The sequence below is a fragment of the Gorilla gorilla genome, chromosome 12, assembly GCF_029281585.2.
Source record: "Gorilla gorilla gorilla isolate KB3781 chromosome 12, NHGRI_mGorGor1-v2.1_pri, whole genome shotgun sequence".
NCBI lineage: Eukaryota > Metazoa > Chordata > Mammalia > Primates > Hominidae > Gorilla > Gorilla gorilla.
The window spans coordinates 36198082-36223717 of NC_073236.2; the positions used below are offsets into that span (position 1 = coordinate 36198082).

At 44.7% G+C, this 25636-nt stretch overlaps 1 protein-coding gene across 2 annotated transcripts in view; it reads left to right on the plus strand.

The window, feature by feature from the left end:
* The window catches only part of CNGA3 (cyclic nucleotide gated channel subunit alpha 3), a 52337-nt gene extending 40535 nt beyond the window's left edge, over nt 1-11802 (plus strand). For both annotated transcript variants that reach the window (XM_063695596.1, XM_004031468.5), the window contains 3 exons: nt 2874-2990; nt 5077-5183; nt 9061-11802. In XM_063695596.1, coding sequence (XP_063551666.1) covers nt 2874-2990; nt 5077-5183; nt 9061-10472 — 1636 coding nt within the window. In that variant the 3' untranslated portion in view covers nt 10473-11802. The remainder of the gene's footprint in view (nt 1-2873; nt 2991-5076; nt 5184-9060) is intronic.
* The last annotated feature ends 13834 nt before the right edge of the window (nt 11803-25636 follow it).

Genomic DNA, 25636 nt, shown 5'->3' on the forward strand with positions numbered 1-25636 from the left:
AGATGGAGGAAGGGGACCTGAGCTAAGGAAGCCACAGTCTCGAAAGGTGCAGCCAGCAGGGAAACAGGGATCTCAGCCCCACAATCGCAAGAAGCTGGATTCTGCTTAAGATCCAAACGAGCAGGAATCAGAGCCCTGCCTAGAGACTCTGGGGGATGGCAGCCCTGTCAACACCTTGATTTTAGTCTGGTGAGATCCACAGTAGACTTCTGACCTACAGATCTGCAAGATAATACATTTATGTTGTGTAAGTTTGCAGTAATTTGTTCCGGCAGAAATAGAAAACTGATCCAGCTATTATGGTAAACTGTTTTGTAGTCTGCTTCTTAACTTAGCAAAATATTAGGAACCGTTTTCCCACGTCACTAGCTCTTCTGAAACAGCGTTTTAAGCGGCCATATAGAATTCACAGTTGAGGATGAGCCTGCATGGTCGTGTGATTCGGTGGCTCTCCCTTTTTGATTGTCATGAATAATGGCAGTGATTATTTTTCCACACACATCGCACACAGCCTTGATTATTTCCATAGGAAGTGTTAGGTAATTGTGAATGGATCTTTTTCAATGACTGTTTAATTAGCAGAATTTATCTCTCCAACCCATGCCTTCCTTCAGCGTGTGGAAGAGAGAAATCAGAGGGGCCTGAAGGGGACTCCAGGGGTTGTCCTTTCCGCAACCTTTGTTTCTTCAACTATTCAATGGGGCATTACTGCCTGCCTTGAAGAAATGTTACATGTATTCATTAGATAACTTTATAAGAGTTCCTAGCTCTTAAAAGACACCCAGTAAAGAAGAGGCAGCAGTGTAAAGTCATATGTTGAAGAAAAACCTGCAGTCACAGGACCATCCTGTGGACACTGCCTGAACCGCCTCGCAGCCCAGCAAAGTCTGAAGGCGTGTCTGAACTCAGCCACATTTGCGAACCTGCGACGACACGTATTTGCCACTACATGCGTCACAGACCCGCCTCTTCGAATTTTGGTTCCCTTCTGCTCACTGGCTTTCTCATTAAGGCCCAGGTTTTCACTTGATCCAGAGACAGGTTTCAAGAACAGCGGACAGGCCACACCCTTCCATTCAGAACAGAGAGCCTGGCGTGGGATTTCCAAAACTCCGAGTAACTTTCCCAACTTCAATGTGTGGATTTGGGTCTATGTCGTACTACCTCAAAACGTCTCCAGTCTCTGGCTGTTTGTGACTTCCCAGGAGCTCATGAAAATAGATCAGATATTGTAGAACATTAGACTGAGCCATTAATTTCTCAATGTATACTCAATGGGGTGGTTTACCTCATGCTTCAGGAATAATAATAACAAATCAATAACCCCATTTCATCCCAATGTGCTGGAAGCACCCTTTGCCACGCCCTCTCTCCAGGATGTCTCCACGACGCCGCACGCCACGCCCTCTCTCCGGCACGCCGCAGCCTGCCCCTTCCACTTGGTAATGTCCTTGATATATGAAGTCTGCTAAATGTGCCCCGGCATCATCCAGCAGCAAGGCAGAAAAGAAGGAAGAGAAAAAAAGAAGAGAGAAAAGCTACCTAAAACAAGAGGAGGAAGTACTGAAGGAAGCTGCCTCTAAAGACGGGGTGCCATGGTCCCAGCAGGCCTGACCCCTCCCTGCAGGGCTCCAGGGCTGGGTATCTTGGAGCAACGCTATCAGGGGGCCTTAGCTTCGGCCCTGGAGGGGAGAGGGTGCTTGGAACTGAGGAAAAGTCGGTCCCAGCAGGCTGCAGACCATGTCTCCTGAGACCATGTGAAGCCCCCATCTTGCAGAAAGAATCCTCTCCGAGCTCTGGGAACTCAAGGGGGGCTTACAAGTAAAGAGAGTTGCTTGTCTGCAGCCTCTGGTGGGCAGTCGGGGGCTACCCCTGTGAGCCTGCTCATGTGCCCCCCACCCGAAGCATTTCGTTTGCCCTCACAAGTGGGCCGACCACACGTAGGCTGAGGGCTTCTCTGGGGCACTGGAAGATACAATGTTCACAAACTTTCACCCAAATTCAGTGGTGATGAGAGCTGTAGGGAACGTCCCAAAGCCCCGTCAGTGAGTGACCTTGCACTTGCAGCATCCAGGTGAAGGCAGGAAGTCACTGGGGTCTCCGATGGAGCACAGGAGCACTCTGCAGGCCTGGGCCCAGCGTGGGTCGCATGGGATGGCAGAGCGGACACATGGACCCAACGAAAAGGCAGTCTCCAGTACAGCCTGTAAACTTGAATCTGCGGGAAATTCTAAGAATAAAAGTTAAGCACTCTAAGCTATGTATTTCATTCCGTGCGGGCCCACGTGACAGGTTATTCCCAGGCTTTTGATGGAGAGGTGTGATGCAAGCCCTTGGAAATGAGCATTTACAACGTCCGCACAAACACAGTGAGGGAGGTGGAGAGGGTTCTCGAGGGAATACTGTGGGGCTCCCCAACTCTGTCCAGAGAGGGGCTGCCTCAGAACTATCCAGGCAATGCTTAAATGCACATTTCCAGGCCCAGCCCTGGAAGAGGTGAGTGGGCCCTGGGAATCAGCATTTTCTGGAAGCTCCCCAGACTTTAGCAGACCTCTGTGACATTGCCATGCTGCGTTTTCATTCTCAGCATCCTGAAGGGTGTGGATGTTGCCATGGGCACATGGGAATGTCATCACCATGACCTTATAGTCGACCGTGACCTCCTGGGACTGAGCTGGGAGAGAAGGACCTCTGGAGTCTACCCTACCTCCTGGCCTGCCTTCCCCTACAGGGACTCCCTTGAGACTAAGAGGACCCTGTTGTGGACAGCCACATCTTGGGCTTCAGCCTGAAATTGCCCTAGGGTCTCTAAAACCCTCCAAAGCTACAGTCTTGGAGCACAGTGCGCTGTTTGTGTATGTGTGGGTTTCCAGGAAGAAGACGAAAAAGAAGGATGCGATCGTGGTGGACCCGTCCAGCAACCTGTACTACCGCTGGCTGACCGCCATCGCCCTGCCTGTCTTCTATAACTGGTGTCTGCTTATTTGCAGGTAAGCGACAGGGGTGGAAGGTGCAGCGGAAAGGCGGAAACCAGGGCACCAGGCCGAGGAGCCAGAGCTCCACCTCTCCCTCGGGAGGCCTGAGGCCTGGACCCCTCACGGCCACCACTTAGTTATTGTGCCTCGGTTTCTCCTTTTAAAAATAGAAGGTTCCCCAAGAGGACCATCAGGGTGCTCTGAAGCATGGATGGGGAATTGAGCTTCAGGTGGACAGCCAGGGTTTCGGCACTGTGGGGCCCCCTCAAGTGAGTTGTACGAGGAGGATGCAGGGGCGGTTGCTTCTCTGTGGAGGGATAAGTGGGTGGTTCTGAACATGCAGCAGGGTAGGGAGGCAGGGGCAAGCTGCTACTATTTTTTTTTTTTTTTTGAGACAGTCTCACTCTGTCACCCAAGCTGGAGTTCAGTGGCACGATCTCAGCTAACTGCAACCTCCACCTCCCGGGTTAAAGCGATTCTCCTGCCTCAGCCTCCCGAGTAGCTGTGACTACATACATGAGCCACCACGGCCGGCTTTTATATATATATATGTATTTTTTTTTTAGTAGAGATGGGGTTTCACCATATTGGCTAGGCTGGTCTTGAACTCCTCACCTCAAATGATCTGCCCACCTTGGCCTCCCAAAGTGCTGGGATTCCAGGTGTGAGCCACTGCTCCTGGCCTCTACTACTCTTCTAATAAGCAGAAGAGGGATTGAGGGCCTCTCCTAGGAAACCTGCTGTTTGTGAATGCAGGGACGAGATACTGCTCCTCTTAGGTGAAGCCAGGGGCCTGGGCTTTTCTGAGCAGGCCTCCAGGGTGGGGCTACCAGAGGAACGTTCCTGAGCACGCTGTCCCCCAAGGATGCAGGACAAGCTGCTGCTTGGGGGGGCTGGCGGGGACTTTGGGGCATTTCTGAGGAAGCCTGCAGGCTGCAAGCTGCAGGGCAAGGAGGAGGGATGACCTGCTGCTCTCTCTAGGTAAGCATGGGGTTTGGGGGCCCTTCCCAGCAGGCTTGCTCCAGGACACCGATGCAGGGTACACTGTTGGTCTTCTGAGGGTACATGGGAGGGCTTAGGGGACTTCCCAAGCAAGTGTGCAGGACAGGTGTGCAGAGGCAGGTCTCTTCTGAGATGTGTGGGACTGGGATGCATGCGAGAGGAGACGATGCCTTTGGGGCTCTCCGGAGCCAGTACACAAAATCAGGATGCAGAGGCAAGTCCTGCCTGTCCTTCTGAGAGTAGGCAGTAGGCTTTGGGGCACTCCTGAGCAAGCCTGCAAGACAGAGAGCCACTGCTCTGAGAGGCTAGTTGATGAGTTTTGGGGCATTCCAGATTATGCCGCACGTCAGGGATGCCATCCATGTGGAAGCAGAGGCTTTCGATTATTCGAGCATAGGCTGATCTCCTGCTCTTCAGAGGGCTTGCGGGGCAGGTGAAAACTGGAAGAACTTGGAGCCTGTCCTAGCGAGCAGACAGGATGGGGTGCTTGGGCAAGCTGCTGCTCTCTGGTGCACGCGGGCTCTGGGGAGGCAGGGCTGGGCACTGTTCTTCTCCAGGTGGGCAGGAGGCTTTGGGGCGCTGAGCAAGCAGCAGGTGGGCGGCAGGGGCAGGCTGCTGTGCCCGTGAGGATAGGAGGACAGCTGGGGGTGCTGCCTGTGTGGGAAACAGCAGAAAGATGGAGAAGGTAGAAAATATTTACTGTATGTTCCATTGTTAATCTCTCGGAAATTCTCCTATTTTTGTTGAACTTTGACCCCAGAAAGGGCAGGTCTTTAGCCCCTTTACGTGACTCTGCCAGTGTGGCCTGGAAAACGGTACCTGCTTGGATCTTGTAGCTCTCTGCTGAGAGGTAATGGGGCCGCTATTTAGGGTCAATCCCAGCTCTTCTCAGGAGTTCTGTGACTGTGGGACAGAAAAGCTTCTCAGAGACACCTCATCAGAAGCGGGGGTGATTACACTGAGGTAGTGACACCGCAGCCAGGGCCATTCCCATATTACATGATCCAGCATCTTCCACACAGAGCCTGTGCCCACATGTGGGTGGTCCACGCTCCAGAAACACACGCACAGCCATCCATCTCCCACATGGCTTCTTTAGGGCCTGTTTCGATGAGCTGCAGTCCAAGTACCTGATGCTGTGGCTGGTCCTGGACTACTCGGCAGATGTCCTGTATGTCTTGGATGTGCTTGTACGAGCTCGGACAGGTGAGTGTGCCCCGGGCCTGGGGAGGGGACCATGGCGCCCATGGGAATGTTCTGGGAGACCCAGCACGGTGGATGGGACATTACCTACCCTTGACCATGAGAGGCCAGGCAGGTCTGGGGACCTCCGACAGTGAGGGTAGGTGGTACGGCCTCAAGCCCCTCTACACGGAACCCTTGGACAGGACGCTGAGCAGGGGCCAGGACACCTAAGCTCTGGGCTCTGCTCTTCCAACAAGCTGTGTGACCTTGAGCAAGTCAGGCTGTCTCTCTGGGCCTTGTTCTTGTCACCTCTGAGATAAGCAGGCCAGGCCAGGTGCAGTGGCTCACATCTGTAATCCTAGGACTTTGGGAGGCCAAGGTGGGCAGATTACTGGAGGTCAGGAGTTCGAGACCAGCCTGGCCAACATGGTGAAACCCCATCTCTACTAAAAATACAAAAATTAGCTGGGCCCGCTGGCAGGTGCCTGTAATCCCAGCTACTTGAGAGGCTGAGGCAGGAGAATCGCTTGAACCCCGGGAGGTGGAGGTTGCAGTGAGTGGAGATCATGCCACTTCACTCCAACCTGGGGGACATAGCAACATTCTGTCTCAAAAAAAAAAAAAAGAAAAAGAAAAGAAAAGAAAAAGAAAAAAAAAGAAAAGAAATAAGCAGGCCGGACTGCAATCTCGAAGGACCCCTCCAGCTCTCACTACTCGACACTGCGGTGAGCAGGAAGGAGAGCTCTGTCAATCTTGGAGTTTCTCTTCTCGGACAGTCAGAGGATACAGGACATGTTACTCCGTGGCTTTCAGAGGACTTTTAACATGTGGAGAATGAAAATCTGAAATAGGGCCCAGGTGAATGAGGACTTCCTTCGAATCATCTGTGGTTGGGGATGGGAAAGGATACTCAGCCCTTCACATATCTTAGGTGCTGAACTGTGTGCCCTTGGTACATCTTTTTCTAATCTGCACAAAGACATTGCTTAAGCTGGTAGAGGCCCTGTTTCCAAGATTTTTGAACTAAAAACTGTGCCAGGCCAGGCGTGGGTGCAGGCATCTGTAATCCCAGCACTTTGGGAGGCCAGGACAGAAGGGTCATTTGAGGCCGGAGTTCCAGACTAGCCAGGGCAACGTAGCAAGACCTTGTCTCTACAAAAAGAAAAAATTAGCTGGGCATGTTGGTATGTGCCTCAGGAGGCTGAGGTGAGAGGATTGCTTGAGCCCAGGAGGTCAAGACTGTAGGGAGTCATGGCCTCGGGTTACAGAGCAAGACCTTGTCTCAAAAAAAAAAAATGATAAAATAATGCTATGCCATAGCTGTTGATGTAAACACCAGCAGATCACAGTAGCCGACCTCTGTGTGGCTCCACGTACAAAACATTTCAAGTGCATCTTGCTTCTTCATTAGAACCACTGCATGAGACAAGAAGCGCAGGCGTGATTACCTCCATCTTGCTGATTTAGAAACCAACATCAGAGACACCAAGTGACTTGTCCAAAGTCCACAGTCACTGCCCAGCCACGCCAGACTGGTCCCCCGTTTGCTTCCACACTGGTGCCTAGCATCATAACTTAGAAGACCTCAGATACACAGGCTGAGGCTTGCGTGGGTGGCCTAGCCAGCCCTGGCCACCTGCCCCGCTGCTGCAGTCATGTTAAACTCCACAGACACACGAGCTCTGTAAGTGGCCCATTGGGCTGATGGTCCCTGGTCTCAGCCCAGCTTCAGTGGGATGAGACACCCCGACTCAGACATTAATCCTACACCTTCTTGTGCTTGGGTGGTATCCTAAGCAACCCAAGATTCAGCAGGAAGCTGGGAGAGAGGGAGGCACAGGAATCACACTCCAAGGAAAACATCATTAGAATTAAGAGAAGACATCTTAAAGAAGTGGGGAGGAGGCTGGAGGCACAGGAGGCTACATAATGATCAAGGCCCTCAGTAACGCATGTATAATAAATAATGCTAAGAAGAACTGGGGGCTGAGAAGTGGGGTGTTCTTTGTTGTGACAGCACACTAGATTTTCAGTTTGAGCAGAGTGAGACGTCCTACCCCAGTCTAGCCTCGGTGGCCTGGACCCGCAGCCCTAGCATCACCTGGAACTTGCTAGACTTGCCCCCAACTTCCGGGAGCCAACTCTGGGTTGCAGGCTGGCACTCTGTGTTTCGCATAGCCCTCAGGGAAATTCTGATGCTCACCGCAATTTTAAAAGGACTAATTCTATTATTCTCTCTACTTTCGTGCATGTTTGAAAATGTAAAAAACAAAAAAGAATGCAGGTCATGGCCTCCTTAATTGATTTCACCCATCATAATGCCCCTGGCTCTAGGTGTCCAGCCCATCTCCAGACCAGTCAGATTCTTTGGGGGTGGGTCCCGAACTTCATATATTTTAAAAGCCCTTTGGGTAACAGTCACGTGCAACCAAGGAAAGCTGTGTTCCTGGAAGGTGTTTTCAAAAGGCAGGTTGTGCCCCATTGCTGACTGGTGAAATCAATTTGGGAGGCCATGGCCTGTGTTTTTTACATTTTTATTATTAATATTTTCAAATGTATGCAAAAGCAGAGAGAATAGTGTTATGAATCCCCATGTACCCTCACCCAGCTCCAGCTGTTATCAGCATTCTGCCCATCTTGTTTCATCTGTTCCTTTTCTTGTTTCATCCGTCCTTTTCTTGTTTCATTTTCCTGTTTTTGTTTTTGCTTTTTTGTTTCATCCACCCTTTTCTTGGCTGGCATAAGCAAACCCCAGGCAGTAAGCACTTTAGCATTTTGAATAGAAAATAAAATGTCTCGGGAAGTCAAACTCACTCTGCCAAAGGGAAGAGTTAGGCTTGGGAACTGAGTCATGCAAAAGCTGCCTTCCTTTTCTTCCCAGATAGCTGTAATTTCACATGCTTACTTTATCTTATGTAAAATGTAGTTTGCATAATTTACTTTTCCTCCACTCCTTCTTTTCACATGTAGATTCACTGAGTGCTAATCAAAGCCTCGCAAGAATATAACCACTGGCCTCATTGCCTACCCACCCTTTCTTTTCTTTCTTCTCTCCTCTCCTGCCTGCTGCCTGCTCTGTCCCCTTTAAGTATTGACATCCTCAAAACCCTCTTTGGAAAAAGCACAGGCCACAGATCCTACTGTGACTTGTGTTTCTTTCTCCTAGGTGTACCTTCAACCTTGGTAAAAATAAACCTCTAAATCAATTGAGATCTGCCTCCGTCACTTTTTTTTTTTTAAAGACTCAGAGTCTCACTCTGTTGCCCAGGCTGGAGTGTAGTGGTGCGATCTTGGCTCATTGCACCCTCCACCTCCTGGGTTCAAGTGGTTCTCGTGCCTCAGCTTCCCGAGTAGCTGGGATTACAGGGGTGCACCACCACATCTGGCTAATTTTTGTATTTTTAGTAGAGACGGGGTGTCACCATGTTGCCCAGGCTGGTCTCAAACCCTTGACCTCAGGTGATCCGCCCACCTCGGCCTCTCAAAGTACTGGGATTATAGGCGTGAGCCACGGCACCCGGCCCTCTGTCACTTTTTGATTTACAACATGTATCTCTAATTTTAAAGGATACTTTTTAAAAATATGTATATAATTTCCATTTATCTTTTAAAATTTAATAATCATTCTTTGTTATCATGTAATACCCAATTTATATTTAAATTTACTCAATCAACCTATGTTTTAAAAAAATTCAGTAGAATAGATTAGAACCTCATAGAATAGAAAATATCAGAGTGCATTTCCTGTAGTAATGGTAAGTGTTGTTTTTGAAATCATTTCTATTATATATGTATCACTGCATACTGTGTAGCCGTGAGGTAAAATATGTTTCTTTGTACTATGGTCAAAAAAAGTCAGCCTCTGTGATGCCCAAGTGACCTCCATCATCTTCTTCAGGTTTTCTCGAGCAAGGCTTAATGGTCAGTGATACCAACAGGCTGTGGCAGCATTACAAGACGACCACGCAGTTCAAGCTGGATGTGTTGTCCCTGGTCCCCACCGACCTGGCTTACTTAAAGGTGGGCACAAACTACCCAGAAGTGAGGTTCAACCGCCTACTGAAGTTTTCCCGGCTCTTTGAATTCTTTGACCGCACAGAGACAAGGACCAACTACCCCAATATGTTCAGGATTGGGAACTTGGTCTTGTACATTCTCATCATCATCCACTGGAATGCCTGCATCTACTTTGCCATTTCCAAGTTCATTGGTTTTGGGACAGACTCCTGGGTCTACCCAAACATCTCAATCCCAGAGCATGGGCGCCTCTCCAGGAAGTACATTTACAGTCTCTACTGGTCCACCTTGACCCTTACCACCATCGGTGAGACCCCACCCCCCGTGAAAGATGAGGAGTATCTCTTTGTGGTCATAGACTTCTTGGTGGGTGTTCTGATTTTTGCCACCATTGTGGGCAATGTGGGCTCCATGATCTCGAATATGAACGCCTCACGGGCAGAGTTCCAGGCCAAGATTGACTCCATCAAGCAGTACATGCAGTTCCGCAAGGTCACCAAGGACTTGGAGACGCGGGTTATCCGGTGGTTTGACTACCTGTGGGCCAACAAGAAGACGGTGGATGAGAAGGAGGTGCTCAAGAGCCTCCCAGACAAGCTGAAGGCTGAGATCGCCATCAACGTGCACCTGGACACGCTGAAGAAGGTTCGCATCTTCCAGGACTGTGAGGCGGGGCTGCTGGTGGAGCTGGTGCTGAAGCTGCGACCCACTGTCTTCAGCCCCGGGGATTATATCTGCAAGAAGGGGGACATTGGGAAGGAGATGTACATCATCAACGAGGGCAAGCTGGCTGTGGTGGCTGATGATGGGGTCACCCAGTTCGTGGTCCTCAGCGATGGCAGCTACTTCGGGGAGATCAGCATTCTGAACATCAAGGGGAGCAAGTCGGGGAACCGCAGGACGGCCAACATCCGCAGCATCGGCTACTCAGACCTGTTCTGCCTCTCAAAGGACGATCTCATGGAGGCCCTCACCGAGTACCCCGAAGCCAAGAAGGCCCTGGAGGAGAAAGGACGGCAGATCCTGATGAAAGACAACCTGATCGATGAGGAGCTGGCCAGGGCGGGGGCGGACCCCAAGGACCTTGAAGAGAAAGTGGAGCAGCTGGGGTCCTCCCTGGACACCCTGCAGACCAGGTTTGCACGCCTCCTGGCTGAGTACAACGCCACCCAGATGAAGATGAAGCAGCGTCTCAGCCAACTGGAGAGCCAGGTGAAGGGTGGTGGGGACAAGCCCCTGGCTGATGGGGAAGTTCCCGGGGATGCTACAAAAACAGAGGACAAACAACAGTGAAAATGCAGCATCTGTCTCCTGCTTCACGGGGTCGACTGTCAGGGTGACGCTATGTGGCCGCAGCTGTGTGGCATGGAACTTGGTCAGGGTTTAATTCCAGCTCTACTCACCCTTTGAAAGCTGTGTGACTGCCTGAGAGAACCTGTTTCTTCACCTAGAAAATGGGACTTTTTGTCTTAGTCCCAGTGAAGTGCCAGGTTTGATTGTGAAGTCTGCATGAAACACTGCACCAGGCAGGGCTTTGCAAAGTGCAAGGTATCCCCAGTCCAAGTATATGAAAACGTGCACACAGGACTCTCATTACTTTTTTATGGAATCTTCAAGGCGTTTTTAGGCTTTTTAATCTAATTTTCTTATAAATGAAAGATTATTTAGTCACCTTTCTCCTCTCCAACTTCACTCCTCCACCACCTGATAATGGGTATATAACAGGAAGTTGAAGGTACAACATAGTGACTAAAATTCAGACTTACACAAGACAGTTTGAGGCATATTTCTGAATCTGGTATCACCTCGTGTGTTCCTTGGGGCCCTAGAAACCCTGGCTTTTGGGAGTGCTATGGCAAGTAGAAGTTCTGTCGGATGGAAAGAGACTGCCCCATTTGAGGTCACTTAAAATCTGTGAAGCAAATCCAGACTCCTTGCCATTCATCCACTGTGAAACCAGAATCTGCTTCACAGAAAAAAGCATCTCAGTTAGGAGAAGAGACATCCCCTCCTTCTCACTTGCCAAAGAGATTCAAAGACAGCCCCTATCCTCCATTCTTGAGTGACCTACTCTAACTCAAGGAGGAGAGCTATGTACAGGGAGAGCATTTTAGATGGAAGGCTGGAATGGTGTACTAAACCAAAAAAGCTGACAACTAAGAGTTTTAGAAGATTAGACCATTAGGAACGTATCTTTGCAAACTGCCCATTCACCCATGAAGAGGAAGCCTCAAGATCCCTTGGAATTGCATCCCGAGGCAAAGCTTTTGGCTCACCGAAAGCTCACAGATTGCAGAAATCAGCTTTTTTAAAAAAACAAACCCCAGTAAATATAATTTCATGAACATTTTATAACAGATTTATATTTTTGAGTTCCGTGATTACAAATTATGACCTCAAATTCCATCCTTCACTTATGTAACATGTTGCAAATTACCCAAAGATGTCTTTCTTTCTTTCCTTTTTCTTTTCTTCTTCCTTTCCTTTTTTCTTTCTTCTTCCTTCTTCCTTTTTCTCTCTCCTCTTTTCCTCCTCAAAATGTATATATTTTAAAAGCCTTAACTATTAGTTATGCCTGCATTCATATTTGCACAGGAAAAATAAAGACCTGGATTTAAAAATAGGAATGACTCTTGCTTCAGCACTTGCCATAAAGGAAGTTTCAGTCCCAGAGTATGTTTCTAGGGCAATGGCTTCCCTAGAAAGGATAGGTGCTGATGTGGGGGACGGCACACATTCCAAGAAAGTGACAAAGCCAAGTGCTGTTAAGGGCGCAAACCAACAAGAACTCTCATTCATTGCTGGTGGGCATGCAATAGTGCAATATGCAATATGGAAGACAATTTGGTAGTTTTTATAAAGTTAGGCATATGCTTTAGCACATGGTCCAGCAATCACACCCTAGGTATTTACCTAAAATAATTTGAAACTTATATGCACATAAAAACATGTATATAAATGTTGGTAGCAGCTTTATTCATTATTAACAAAAATCTGGAAGCAGTAATAATATCATTCAATAAGTGAATGGATAGATAAACAGTCAGGCGAGGTGGTGTATGCCTATAATCCCAGCTACTAAGGAGGCTGAGAAGGGAGAATCATTTGAGTCCAAGAGTTTGAGGACAGCCTAGGCAACATAGCAAGACCCTGTCCCTAAAAAAAAAAAAAGGAAAGAAATAAAGAAAAAAGTAAAACAGTAGTATATTTATACAATCACCTATAATCAAATACTACTCAGGAATGAAAATGAATGAGCAATTGATCAAGGGAAAAAGATTCCATTTGTATGACATTCTGGAAAAGGCAAACAATAATGATGGAAAACAGCTCAGCGGTTGCCAGGGGTTGTCAGGGGGTGTAGAGGCTGATTGCAAAGGAGATCACGGGGGAATTTTTAGTGTGATGGAACTGTTTTGCATGGTGTTGGGGTGGTGGGTATATGACTGTGCATTGTCCACTCTCACAGAACTGTATATCACAAAGAATAAACTGTAATGTATGAAATTTTAAAATATCAACCTGAATGTGGGCAATACAAGGATGGAAAGCAGATTGTGACAAATGAATCTAGCTATATTAGAAATATATGACATAACTTTACTGAAGGACATAGGGTAAAACGATGACCTAAGTAATGTTAAAAATGGTGCTTTGAGTAGAAACTAAGGCTAAAGATGAAAAGATGTGACATGAATACTGTACTCTAGTTGTAAATTTGTTTCACATGGGGATATGTGTTACTAATTCAGAATTACATTATACTATGGATGAATGCATGAATGAGGGAATAAATAAATAAATGCTTTAAAAAATGGAAGCCAGATTTATCATAGTCAGAAAAAGAAGTTACAAATAAGACCACACAAGATCAGAATGAACCCTGTGGTACTGGATTGAAATCAGACATTAGAATGAACTCACGTTTATTTATATATCCAGGTAGACAGATGCAGAAATGATTGTAGGTGTGTGTGTGTGTGTGTGTATCTATATATATACATACATATATATATATGTATGTATATATCTATATATACATACATATATATATGTATGTATATATCTATATATACATACATATATATACATATATATATGTATGTATATATATGTTGGTATACATAGATATATTTCTAACTCTGTGTACCAAGAAGGCTTGGCAGTGATACCTATTACAAAAAGCACACCAAGCACCCAGATCTTGGTTCCCAAATATCTTTCTCCAATAAAAGGAACCAGGGCTGATTCTAGGGCTGAGACGGGGAAAATATACCATGAGCATGGAGTGTCTTGTAGTGCCAGAAACTACTCAAAAGGCACAATGTTGGGGGGCAAGTGGCAATAGGGCTTTCTACATACACACACACACACACACACACACACACACACACAATGATGGAAGTAAATTAGAGGGACACAGCAACCAACCTGAAAGAGCTCCCAATGGCCAAAACTGAAGCCATTTGAAAAACAAAATTTAAAAATTTAGTATTAGACTATATCCCAAAGTATAAAAGTCCATGAGTCTATGCCATAAATGAATGATTGAATAAATAAATTAATGAGGGAGAAAGGACACATATTTTTTACAGAAGGATTCCAGATCATATATGTAGATTATTCAATACTTTCCACCCCAGGATGTAAAGCCTTATTGATGGATCTTGCACTCAGAACTGGAGCCAAGGATCCAGCAGCCTCTACACTGCCATGGGGGAACATAATGTCAATATCAACTGGTCATGTGAATGGGATTACAGTAAGGAGGTTGAGGTGGGAAAGTTATCCTGGATTTTCCAAGGGGGCCTGATATAATCACAAGGATTCTGATAAGTGGGAGGCAGGAAGATCAGACAGAGGAAGGCAATGTAACAATGAAAGAATATGTATTATTATTATGGTAGAAACTTCATTAAGATTTTTGAGATTCTGGAAAAGTGGCTGTGGTGGCAGTGTAGTTTGTTGGGCTCTCTAAGTCCTCACATAAAACACAGCAAATAAGACAGCAAATCTAAAGATCCACAGACAACATCTGACATCCCTGAGGATATGAAAACACCCAAATCACCAACAGGTGCTCACTAAAAAGCATGGAGAACCTGTCTGAGAACAGCTGGAATTAAGGGAGATTCTGCAGGGATCAATTTGTGGGTGACAGCAAATTGACAATGATGCTGCAAGATTGATGTGCAGGGACACTCTGGGTGCTGCACACTCTGGATGTTCACAGAATAAAGCTTCTTTCTTTATTTGAGAAACATCTATTCAGATTCTTTGCCCATTTTTACATTGGGTTATTTGTTTGCTTGCTATTGAGTTGTTTGAGTTCCTTATATATTTTAGATATTAACCCTTATCAATGTATGGTTTGCAAATATTTTCTCTCATTCTGTAGGTTGTCTCTTCACTCTTGATTGTTTCCTTGGCTGTGCAGAAGCTTTTTAGTTTAATGTAATCCTATTTGTCTATTTTTGCTTTTGTGGTCTGTGTTTTTGGGTTCACATCTTTAAAAATAATTTCCCAGATCAATGTCATGGAGGATTTACCCTATGTTTTCTTCTAGTATGAAAGAAGCTTCCTTCTAAGACAAAACCCCTCACTGAGAGACAATTTGAAGTAAAATCCAAATTGATCACAGGACAGAAACAGTAGTGACAAAGGAAAGAAAAAGTTTTGTTAAAAGAGGGTAGAGAAGCAGAAGAGGTAGCACTACTTCATATATATTTTTATCACTTTGAGAAAACAGCCGAAGAGAGAATTAGAGAACTATGAAGTTAGAAAAAGGTAAATCATGCTCCATCTCTTCTCTCTAAAGTATAAGCACATTCAACTCACTTAGAAGATGAACAACAGAAAAGATGCACCCTCAAATTTCATGCAAAGTCTTTATTAAAAAGACAGCGAGGAAGAATCAGATGGAGTATAACATGTCTGCAGATAATGAAACCCACCAGAAAGACATCCCACAGAACGGATGTAAACTGACTCATCATTTCAAAACCAGCCAAAAGAAATTAAGAGAATGATAGATGCTATTAAAAAAAAAAAACAGCATAAACCAGAATCAAGGATGAGGTGATTGAGGAAAAGGAAGACTTGACAAGAGCTGTAACAGAACTCAGAAAAGTACTAGAAATAAAAGAACAAAAAATAATTTCAAAATAAAGACTGAATTAAAAGGAACACAAGAGCAAATAAACATAGTGAGCAATGTTTTAAGAGAAATCAAAGATGGAAAGGAAAAATGTCTTAAAAATCAAAAAAGATATTCCGAATATGACATTTGGGAAAGGACAAAATTGTGGCAAAAGTAAAAAAAAAAAATTAATGGTTGCCAGGGGTTGGGGGGGTAGAAGCATAAACAGGTGGAGCGCAGAGAGTTTCAGGGCACTGAAAATACTCTGTATGATACTGTAGTGGTAAATACATGTTGTCATACCTTTGTCAAAAGTCACAGAATATTCAACACCAAGAGTGAACACCAATGTAAACTATGGACTTCAAGAGAAAAATGTGTCATTGTAGGTTCATCTGTCACAGCAAATGCACCTTTGATACCACTTTCAAAAATATGAAGTATGTTGCAGGTATATGGGAATTTTGCTGTGAACCTAAAACTGCTCCCAAAATGCTTTTTTTTAAACAAAAAGAAATGAAAAAGATAAAAAGAATTTGTGAGAAAAGTGATGGAGAATAAACAACAAAGATCTAGCAGTTAATAAGAATCCCAAACAAGTACCAAAGCACAGGAATAGAGCAAAACACTAAAACTTATCATTTAAGAAAAGTTCCTGAAATAAAAATTAGCTTGAACTAGATATTGAAGACACATTCTGCATTCTGGGAAAATTGAGCCAGAAAACTGGCACTGAGACATATAATAGTAAAACTTATAGACTCCAAAAGAAAAGAAAAAATGTTTTTGACATTCAAGCAAAAAGACAAAGTCACTTACAAGGGGGTAATATCAGATTGCCTTCAGACTTTTATAAAATAGCACTTCATGCTAGAAGACAATGAAATAACACATGCACGATATTCAAAGACAAAAAATATGAGCCACAGATTTTATGTCCAACCAAACTGGCCTTGAGGTAGAAAGGCTGCAGATAAACAGTTACAAACATGCAAAAACTCAGGAGTATTGTTTTCATGAGCCCTTCCTGAGCAATCTACAAGAGGAGAACCTCAGAAGACCAAAAAGACTGGGAAAATATTGACGTAAGGCCAAGTACTCTGCTCACTGAAAAAGCTCAGAACAATAACTCAGTAGCAATGAGTGCCCATAGCACCCAGGTTGTAGTCTCTAAATACAATTTTACATTTAAAGGAACCAAGATGAACCCAAAACATTTTGTTTTGCCAGAAAGCAAGGGAATTATCAAAGACACTGAGATTATGTCAGTAGAAAATAGAATCCAATTTGAATGCACTTCCGCTGGCCAAAGATGGGAGAATTTGAGCACCACAAAGAAAAATAACTGCAATTGCATGTACTAAGTCAAATATATTTTTAATGTTCATCATTACAGCTTATTCCAAAAATTGTCAAAGGGAAAGAATCAAGCAGTTATGCTGACTTTCATATACAAAAACTAGATTTCAGAGTAACCTAAACAATTGAGGAAGGAAAGTTATTTTTCTTTTCTTCTGTGGAGTCAGGATCTCACTATGTTGCCCAGGCTGGTCTTGAACTTCTGGGATCAAGCAATACTCCCACCTCTGCCTGCCAAAGTGCTGAGATTATAGGCATGAGGCACCATGCCCAGCTGGAAACTTCTGTCTTTATAGAATAATTCCAACTAAAAAATATCTCATAGAATATTGGATCTAGGCAATCATATAAAATGGATGTCAAAACAACTAGTTGCAAAGTTGATGAGGAGGGGGCAGAGCTAGATAGCCAAATAGAAGCCTCCAGTGATTGTTCCCCCACTACACACACACAAGAATGCAAAATTGAACAACTACCCACACACAAAATCACCTTCATAAGAACCAAAAATCAAGTAAGCAATCACAGTACTGGTTTTAACATCATATTAAGGAAAGAGACACTGAAGAGGGTAGGAAAGACAGTCTTGAGTTGCCCACACCACTCCTCCCCTATCCCTCAGCAGCAGCTGCATGGCAAGAAGAGAGAATCTGTGTGCTTGTGGTGGGGAGAGTGCAGTGATTGTGGGACTTTGCATTGGAGCTCAGTGCTGCCCTGTCATAGCAGAAAGCAACACAGGGCAGAACTCAGCTGACACCCATGAAGGGATTTAGACCAGCCCTAACCAGGCAAATTGTCCATCCCAGCAGTCAGAACTTGAGTTCCAGCAAGCCCTGCCGCTGTGGGCTAGAGTGCTCTGGGGTGCTAAGTAAACCTGGAAGGCAGTCTAGGCTGCATGGACTGCAATTCCTGGGCAAGTCCTGGTGCTGTGCTGGACTCGGAGCCAGTGGACTTGGAGTGCATGCAACCTAGTAAGATATCAGCGGAGGCAGCCAAGAGAGTGCTCACATCATTCCTCCTCTAACCCCATGCAATGCAGCTTGCAGCTCCAGGAGAGACTCTTTCTCTCTTCTTGAGGAGAGGACACAGGAGAGTAAAGAGGATTTTGTCTTGCAATGTGAATACCAGCTCAGCCATAGTAGAATAGAGCACTAGGCAGAGTCATGAGGCCCACATTCCAAGCCCTAGTTCCCAGATGACATCCTAAACAACCCCTGGGCCAAAAGGGAACCTGCTGTCTTGAAGAGAAAGATTCAGTCCTGGCAGAATTAATCACCTGCTGACTAAGAGCCCCTGGGCCCTGAATAATAAGTAGTGGTAGCCAAGCAGTGCTCACCAAGGGCCTTGGGCAAGACTCAGAGCTGTGCTGGCTTCAAGTGTGACCCAGCACATTCCCAGCTATGATGGCTATGGGGAGAGACTCCTTCTGTTTGAGGAAAGGAGAGGGAAGAGTAAAGGGGACTTTGTCTTGCCGCTTGGGCACTAGCTCGGCCACAGGTGGGTGGAGCACCAAGTGAGCTCCTGAGTACCCAGTTGTAGGCCTTGGCTCCTGGACAGTATTTCTGGACCTCCCCTGGGCCAGAGGGAAGCCTACTGCCCTGAAGGGAGAGACTCAGGACCGACAGCATTCCCCACAGGCTGACTGAAGAGCCCTTGGGCCTTGAGTGAACATCATAGGCAGTAGCCAGGCAGTAATTGCCATGGGCCTAGGGCAGTGGTGGCCATGAGGACAGACTCCTCTACTTGAGGAAATGGGAGGGAAGAGAGGGAGGGAAGAATGGGAAGGACTTTATCTTGTGGCTTGAGTGCCAGTTCAGCCACAGTAGAATAAAGCATCAGGTAGACTCCTAAGGTTTCTGACTCCAGGCCCTGGCTATCAGATGGCATCTCGGACCCACCTGGGGCTAGGAAGAACTCATAGCCCTGAAGAGAAAGACACAAACCTGCCTGTATTTGTCATCTGCTGATTGTATAGCCCTTGGGCCTTGAGTGAATATAGGTGGTAGCCGGGCAGAGGTCACTGAAGGCCTTGGGCATGACCAAGTACTGTGCTGGCTTCAGGTCTAACCCAGCACAGTCCCAGTGATGGTGGCCACAGAGGTGTTTGTGTCACCTTTTCCCCAGCCCCAGGCAGCTCAGCACAGAGATAAAAAGAGAAAGAGAGAGACTCTGTTTGTATGAAGGAAAGTAAGCAAAGAGAACAAAAGTCTCTGCCTGGGAATCCAGGGAATTCTCCCAGATCTTACCTGGGACCACCAAGGTGATACATCTAAGAGTCTGCAAGAACCACAGCATTCCCGGGATCGGGGTGCCCCCTAAAGCAGATATGGCTGCAGTGACCAGAAAAAGACTTAGATCACAACACCCACGTTCCTTCAAATACCTGCAAAGTTTTCCCAAGAAGGACAGATACAAACAAGCCCAGACTATGAAGACTACAATAAATACCTAACTTTTCAATACCCAGACATCAGCGAACATCCACAAGCATCCAGCCCATCCAGGAAAACATGACCTCACCAAACAAACTACATAAGGCACGAGTGACCAACTCCAGAGACACAGAAATACGTGAACTTTCAGACAGAGGATTCGAAATGGCTGTTTTGAGGCAGCTCAACAAAATCAAAGGCAACACAGAGAAGGAATTCCAAATCCTATCAGATACATTTAGCAGAGAATGAAATAATTTAAAAGAATCAAGCAGAAATAATGGAGCTGAAAAATGCAAATGGCATACTGAAGAATGCTTCAGAGTCTCTTAGCAGAAAAAAGAATTAGTGAGCTTGAAGATAGGCTACTTGAAAATACACAGAAGAGACAAAAGAAAAAAGAATAAAAAACAATGGAGGATACCAACAAGATCTAGAAAGTAGCTTCAAAAGGGCAAATCTAAGAGTTACTGGTTTTAAGGAAGAGGTAGAAAGAGAGATCAGCGTAGAAAGTTTATTCAAAGGGATAATAACAGAGAACTTACAAAACGTAAAGAAAGAGACAATATTCAAGTACAAGAAGGTTATAGAACATGAAGCAGATTTAACCCAAATAACATTTCAAGACATTTAATATCAAACTCCCAAAGGTCAAGAATAAAGTAAGGATCCTAAAATCAGCAAGAGAAAAGAAACAAATATCATACAGTGGAGCTCTAATACATCTGGCAGCAGACTTCTCAGCAGAAACGTTATAGGCCAGGAGAAAATGGCCTGACATATTTGAAGTGCTAAAGGAAAAAAAAAATAACAACTTTTATTCTAGGATAGTATATCCAGCAAAAATATCCTTCAAACATGAAGGAGAAATAAAGACTTTCCCAGACAAACAAAAGCGGAGGGATTTCATCAACCCCATATCTGTTCTACAAGAAAGGCTAAAGGGAGTTCTTCAGCCAGCCACGGTGGCTCACACCTGTAATCGCAGCACTTTGGGAGGCCAAGGTGGATGGATCACCTAAGGTCAGGAGTTCAAGACCAGCCTAGCCAACATGGTGAAGCCCTATCTCTACTAAAAATACAAAAAATTAGCCGGGCATGGTGATACATGCCTGTAATCCCTGCACTTTGTGAGGCCGAGGTGGGCGGATCACCTGAGGTCAGGAGTTTGAGACCAGCCTGGCCAACATAGTGAAACCCCATCTCTACTAAAAATACAAAAAATAAGTTGGGTGTGGTGGTGCACACCTTTAATACCAGCTACTCAGGAGGCTGAGGCAGGAGAATACCTTGAACCCAGGAGGCAGAGGTTGCAGTGAGCCAAGATCGTGCCACTGCTCTCCAGCCTCGGTGACAGAGCGAGACCCTGCCTTAAAAAAAAAAAAAAAGGGTTGGTGGGGAGTTCTTCAATCTGAAAGAAAAGGACATTAATGAGCAAGAAGAAGGACCCTGAAGGTCCAAAACTCAGTGGTAACAGTAAGTATACAGAAAAACACAGAATATTGTAACACTGTAATTTTAATGTGTAAACTACCCATATCTTGAATAGAAAGATTAAAAGATGAACCTATCAAAAATAATAACTACAACAACTTTTCAAGACATAGCATAAAAAGATATAAATAAAAACAACAAAGAGTTTAAAAGCGAGAGGATGAAGTTAAAGTGCAGACTTTTCATTCGTTTTCCCTTTGCTCGTTTGTTTGTTTATGCAATCAGTGTTAAGTTGTCACCAGTTTCAAATAATGGATTATATATATAATGCAAGCCTCATGGTAACCTCAAGTCAAAAAACATACAACAAATGCACACAAAATTAAAGGCAAGAAATTAAAACATACCACCAGAGAAAATTACCTTCACTAAAAGGAAAACAGGAAGGGAGAAATGAAGAGAAGACCACAAAAACAACCAGTAAAACAAGTAACAAAATGGCAAGAGTAAGTCTTACTTATCAATAATAACATTGAATGTGAATGAACTAAACTCTCCAATAAAAAGACATAGAGTCAGTCAGGTGCTGTGGCTCACGCCTGTAATCCCAGCACATTGGGAGGCCGAGGTGGGCAGATCACCTAAGGTCAGAAGTTCGAGACCAGCCTGCCCAACATGGTGAAACCCTGTCTCTACTAAAAATACAAAAATTAGCCAGGTGTGGTGGCGGGTGCCTGTAGTCCCAGCTACTCGGGAGGCTGAGGCAGGAGAATCACTTGAACCAGGGAGGTGGAGGTTGCAGTGAGCCAAGATTGCACCACTGCACTCCAGCCTGGCTGACAGAGCAACATTCCCTCTCAAAAAAAAAAAAAAAAAAAAGGAGAAAAGGTTACAAATTAAGACTTGAGTAAAAACAAACAAACATAACAGAAACCCACACTGTTTAACTCAAGTGACAGGAACAGCCACGATTGTTTGTTGGATTGTTTTAAAGAGAAAAGCAGATCAAAGCTAAAGTTGGTTTGAATCTGGAACAAATGGATGACTCCAGAGAAGTTAAGTTCCCTCTTGTAGCTTATCCTGATAATGGCCACAGGGTGTCAACTGCAGAGTGAAGGTGGGAGGGGATCAGGGTGTTTTCAGACGCTGTTTTCTCTCCCACCTTGGCAGTCACGGCTGCTTATGATGAGGGGCGAGAGGATGCCACTTGCTATTTATTCTTGTTCTTTATCCGAAAGCTGAAGTTTTCTCTGCTATAGTGTGACTCTTCACCTTAAATGACTAAAGCCAGTCTTGTGAAAAACAGACAGCATTAGTCAGCTGGCTGAATTTTATAAAAAATAAACTTCAAGCTTACGTATTGTGAAGAAGCATTTTGATCCATAGAGTTTCTAAAGTAATTTTAAGAAAATCCCCAAAACCAACAGGGTCACTACTCAGAGTGAGGTCACTTTACCAGCAGCATCAAGTTCACCTGGGATCTTGTTAGAAAAATGCAGAATCTTGGGCCCGCCCCAGGCTTACTGAGTCAGAATGTGCATTTTGACAAGACCCCAGGGGATTCGTGTTGTCCATTAGCATTTGAGAAGCACTGGTATGAAGTACTTGAAACTACCTGCAAGTATGTTATCTGAATCTTTCCAACTTACACCTAACTCAATTGCTTGCTGAATTAAATATGTATATTTATATATATCAAATATATAAATATTTGAATAGTTAAAATGCAACAGGATAGCAATGTTATTGTGAGCCACCACAGTGTAGAGATGGCATCTGAGGATGGTCCTAGCAGTTATTGTGCTGGCTCACCCAACACTGTGGCTCAAAGGTGGAGGCTCAGTGCTTGTACCATGACATGAACTTGACCTAACATGCCTGTGTGTGTGTGGGTACATGGAGGATGATTGCACTAACATTACCTTACTCTGTAGCTTTAAGTATAACTTCTTTTTTTTAGACGGAGTTTCGCTCTTGTTGCCCAAGCTGCAGTGCAATGGTGCGATCTCGGCTCACCGCAACCTCCGTCTCCCAGGTTCAAGCGATTCTCCTGCCTCAGCCTCCTGAGTAGCTGGGATTACAGACATGCGCCACCACACCCAGCTAATTTTGTATTTTTAATAGAGATGGGGTTTTTCCATGTTGGTCAGGCTGGTCTCGAACTCCCAACCTCAGGTGATCCACACACCTCGGCCTCCCAAAGTGCTGGGATTAGTCGTGAGCCACTGCGCCCGGCCTGAGCACAACTTCTTATCTGCAACGCACAGTCAGAAGTTACTCTGTAAAAAATTTTTCCAGCCATTAGACATGTAAAATTGTAAGCAGTTATCATCAACACCTAGTCAGATGGAATGCATGTCAGAAATCAGAAATATGCTTGATAATGCAACAAGTACAATTTTAAGTACATCATAATATTTTCCTTTTTTGATGAGAATCACATGAAATTAGTCAGAATTCCAGTGTTTTGAAGTTCACAAATGTGCGGTGGGGCTACAAATAGTGACTACAGCTAGGCTAGTTCATAGAGGGAAAAAAATTGATAGAGGGGTCTCCAAATTTAACAGCAATTCTCAAAATGCATTTAATACACACATTTACCAATGATGAGTTGTGGAGCCAAATTAAACCTTTCTGAGGCAGCAGTAATTAAAAAAACACAATTTCGGATGAACAATTCTAGAGGAAAGACACAATTTCTTTTCTATTCTCTCTATCAAAAATTATATGGATTGTTGCTATATGAAGAAGCGATCAGAGTTGACAGCCAAAAAATGTAGCAAACATTGTATTAACCACTTGACTAATAAAATAGTAATAAAATACTAATAAAGTATTGTTCTGGATTTTGGGATGTTTGTGGCATTTTAAATTTATAATACAGTGTGATTTTTCTTGGTCTAAATAAATGCTTTTGTTTATGGTTTTGAATTTGTAATTCAGTATTCTTTTTTGAAATACTCTTCCCCTAGTGTGTAAAATTTATGCTCCCCAAATTCTGGGTCCTGCTATAATCAGTAGTGTGTTCTTTCATGGTTTCTAGCAGTGAGTTTGTTGTAATAAAATTAGAAGATGAGCTTTCGTTGGTGCATTTAAATACTTAAGCTACCTGTCTAGAAATTAAAACTAAGTGATAGATAGGCATCTATGTTAAGATAGCCACTTTGATGTGGTGGTTTCAAATGCTAGTGCAGTAGAGTCAAAGGCTATATTAATGTTACTATTCAATGAGTCTATTAATCTTGAATTTAGTGGCGAGAGACTGAATCAATTAATAAACAGTGAAACCCTGCCCTGGTTCACTAACAATAATGCTAAATCAGAACAAAGAAGCTGGAGAATTTCCTTAATCAGCGATAGGCAAGGAGAACCTTACGAGATTGGTCCTGAGCTCCAGAGAAGCCAAATATCTGGGTGGGATGTAAATACTTGGGCTTATTAATGAGGTTATTCTGATCTAGGATTTTTTTTTTAATTTCTATTTAGATTCCAGCATACTGTGGCACTTCTTTCTCATCACCTCATCTCCTGAAATATGGTTTTGTTTGTTTGTTTGTTTGTTTGTTTTCTGAGACAAGGTCTCGCTCTGTCACTCAGGCTGGAGAGTGGAGAGCAGTGGCATGATCATGGCTCACTGCAGCCTCGACCTCCTGGACTCAAAGGATCCTCTCACCCCCACCTCAATCTCCCAAATAGCTAGGACCACAGGCACATGCCACCATGCCCCGCTATTTTTTTATTTTTTATTTTTTGTAGAGACGGGGTTTCACCATGTTGCCCAGGCTAGTCTCGAACTCCTGGGCTCAAGCGATCTGCCCGCTGCAGCCTCTCAAAATGCTGGGATTACAGGCATGAACCACTGCTCCCAGCCAAATATGTTCATCTTTATGGAAAAGTAGGCTTTGGGCTGGCACAGTGGCTCATACCTGTAATCCCAGCACTTCGCGAGGCCAAGATCACCAGAGGTTGGGACTTTGAGACCAGCCTGACCAACATGGAGAAAACCCGTCTCTACTAAAAATACAAAATTAGCAGGGTGTGGTGGCGCACACCTGTAATCCCAGCTACTCGGGAAGCTGAGGCAGGAGAATCGCTTGAACCTGGGAGGCGGATGTTGCAGTGAGCCGAGATAGTGCCATTGCACTCCAGCCTGGGCAACAAGAGCAAAACTCTGTCTCAAAAAAAAAAAAAAAAAAAAGGAAAGAAGACTTTGGAGAGGTCCCAGGCCCTCACACTCTATCCTTGGATCATGTGAGGGTGAACACCTGCAATAATAAGGGTATTCAGAGAGAGGCCTGGCAAAGGTGGAGTTTGCCACGACCTATACCCACCACCTTAGATGCTGTTCTTCTGAAAGAGTGAGCAGAAAGGAGCCTTCCAAAAAGCCTGTTCAGGGGTTCTCAAAGCCATGTTCCATGGAATACGTGTGTGAGTCACACAAGTACTTTGCTTTGAAATTTAGGAAGAGCAGTCTTTTGCCAATTTTCAGAAAAAAGTAATGGCTTCAATTTTTTTCATTTTTCTTCCATAAAAGTTTCTGTAACTTTTGCTCCATGGTATTACTAGTCATTTACTGGCCAACAAAATGCGTTAAATGCATTAATAGCAAATCATATTAATTAAGATAATGCTAGCCACTGTGATGAATAACCTCCCAGCATTTGGTGGCTTGATGCAATGCAAGGTTCTCACTCAGCAACAGTGCAGTATGAGTGCTCCCAGATGGCAGGGCTCCAGGCACTATTTTTCAGCTTTGCCCTTGTCTCAGAGTGCAGAGCTCTGCAGGCAGCCTGCAGGCAGGGCAGGGGAGACAGAAAAGGTACATCTGCTTCATATTCACCTTGTAGAAGAGACACGTGTCACTTCTATTGGTGAAAGCTTGTCACATCTAGATGCAAGCGGGGGTGAGTGGAGAAGAGGGAGGGGAAATTGTGATCCTTGACTAGGTGGCCACTTCCCAGTGACAACTCTGCTCTCTGGAAAGGGAACAGTCTCAACATAGATATCTAGTTGTCCATGCAAACTAAAATCAGCTAAGAAAACCCTCAGAATTCACATAATTCCACAGCTTCCTTTCATGTGTTCATATTTGC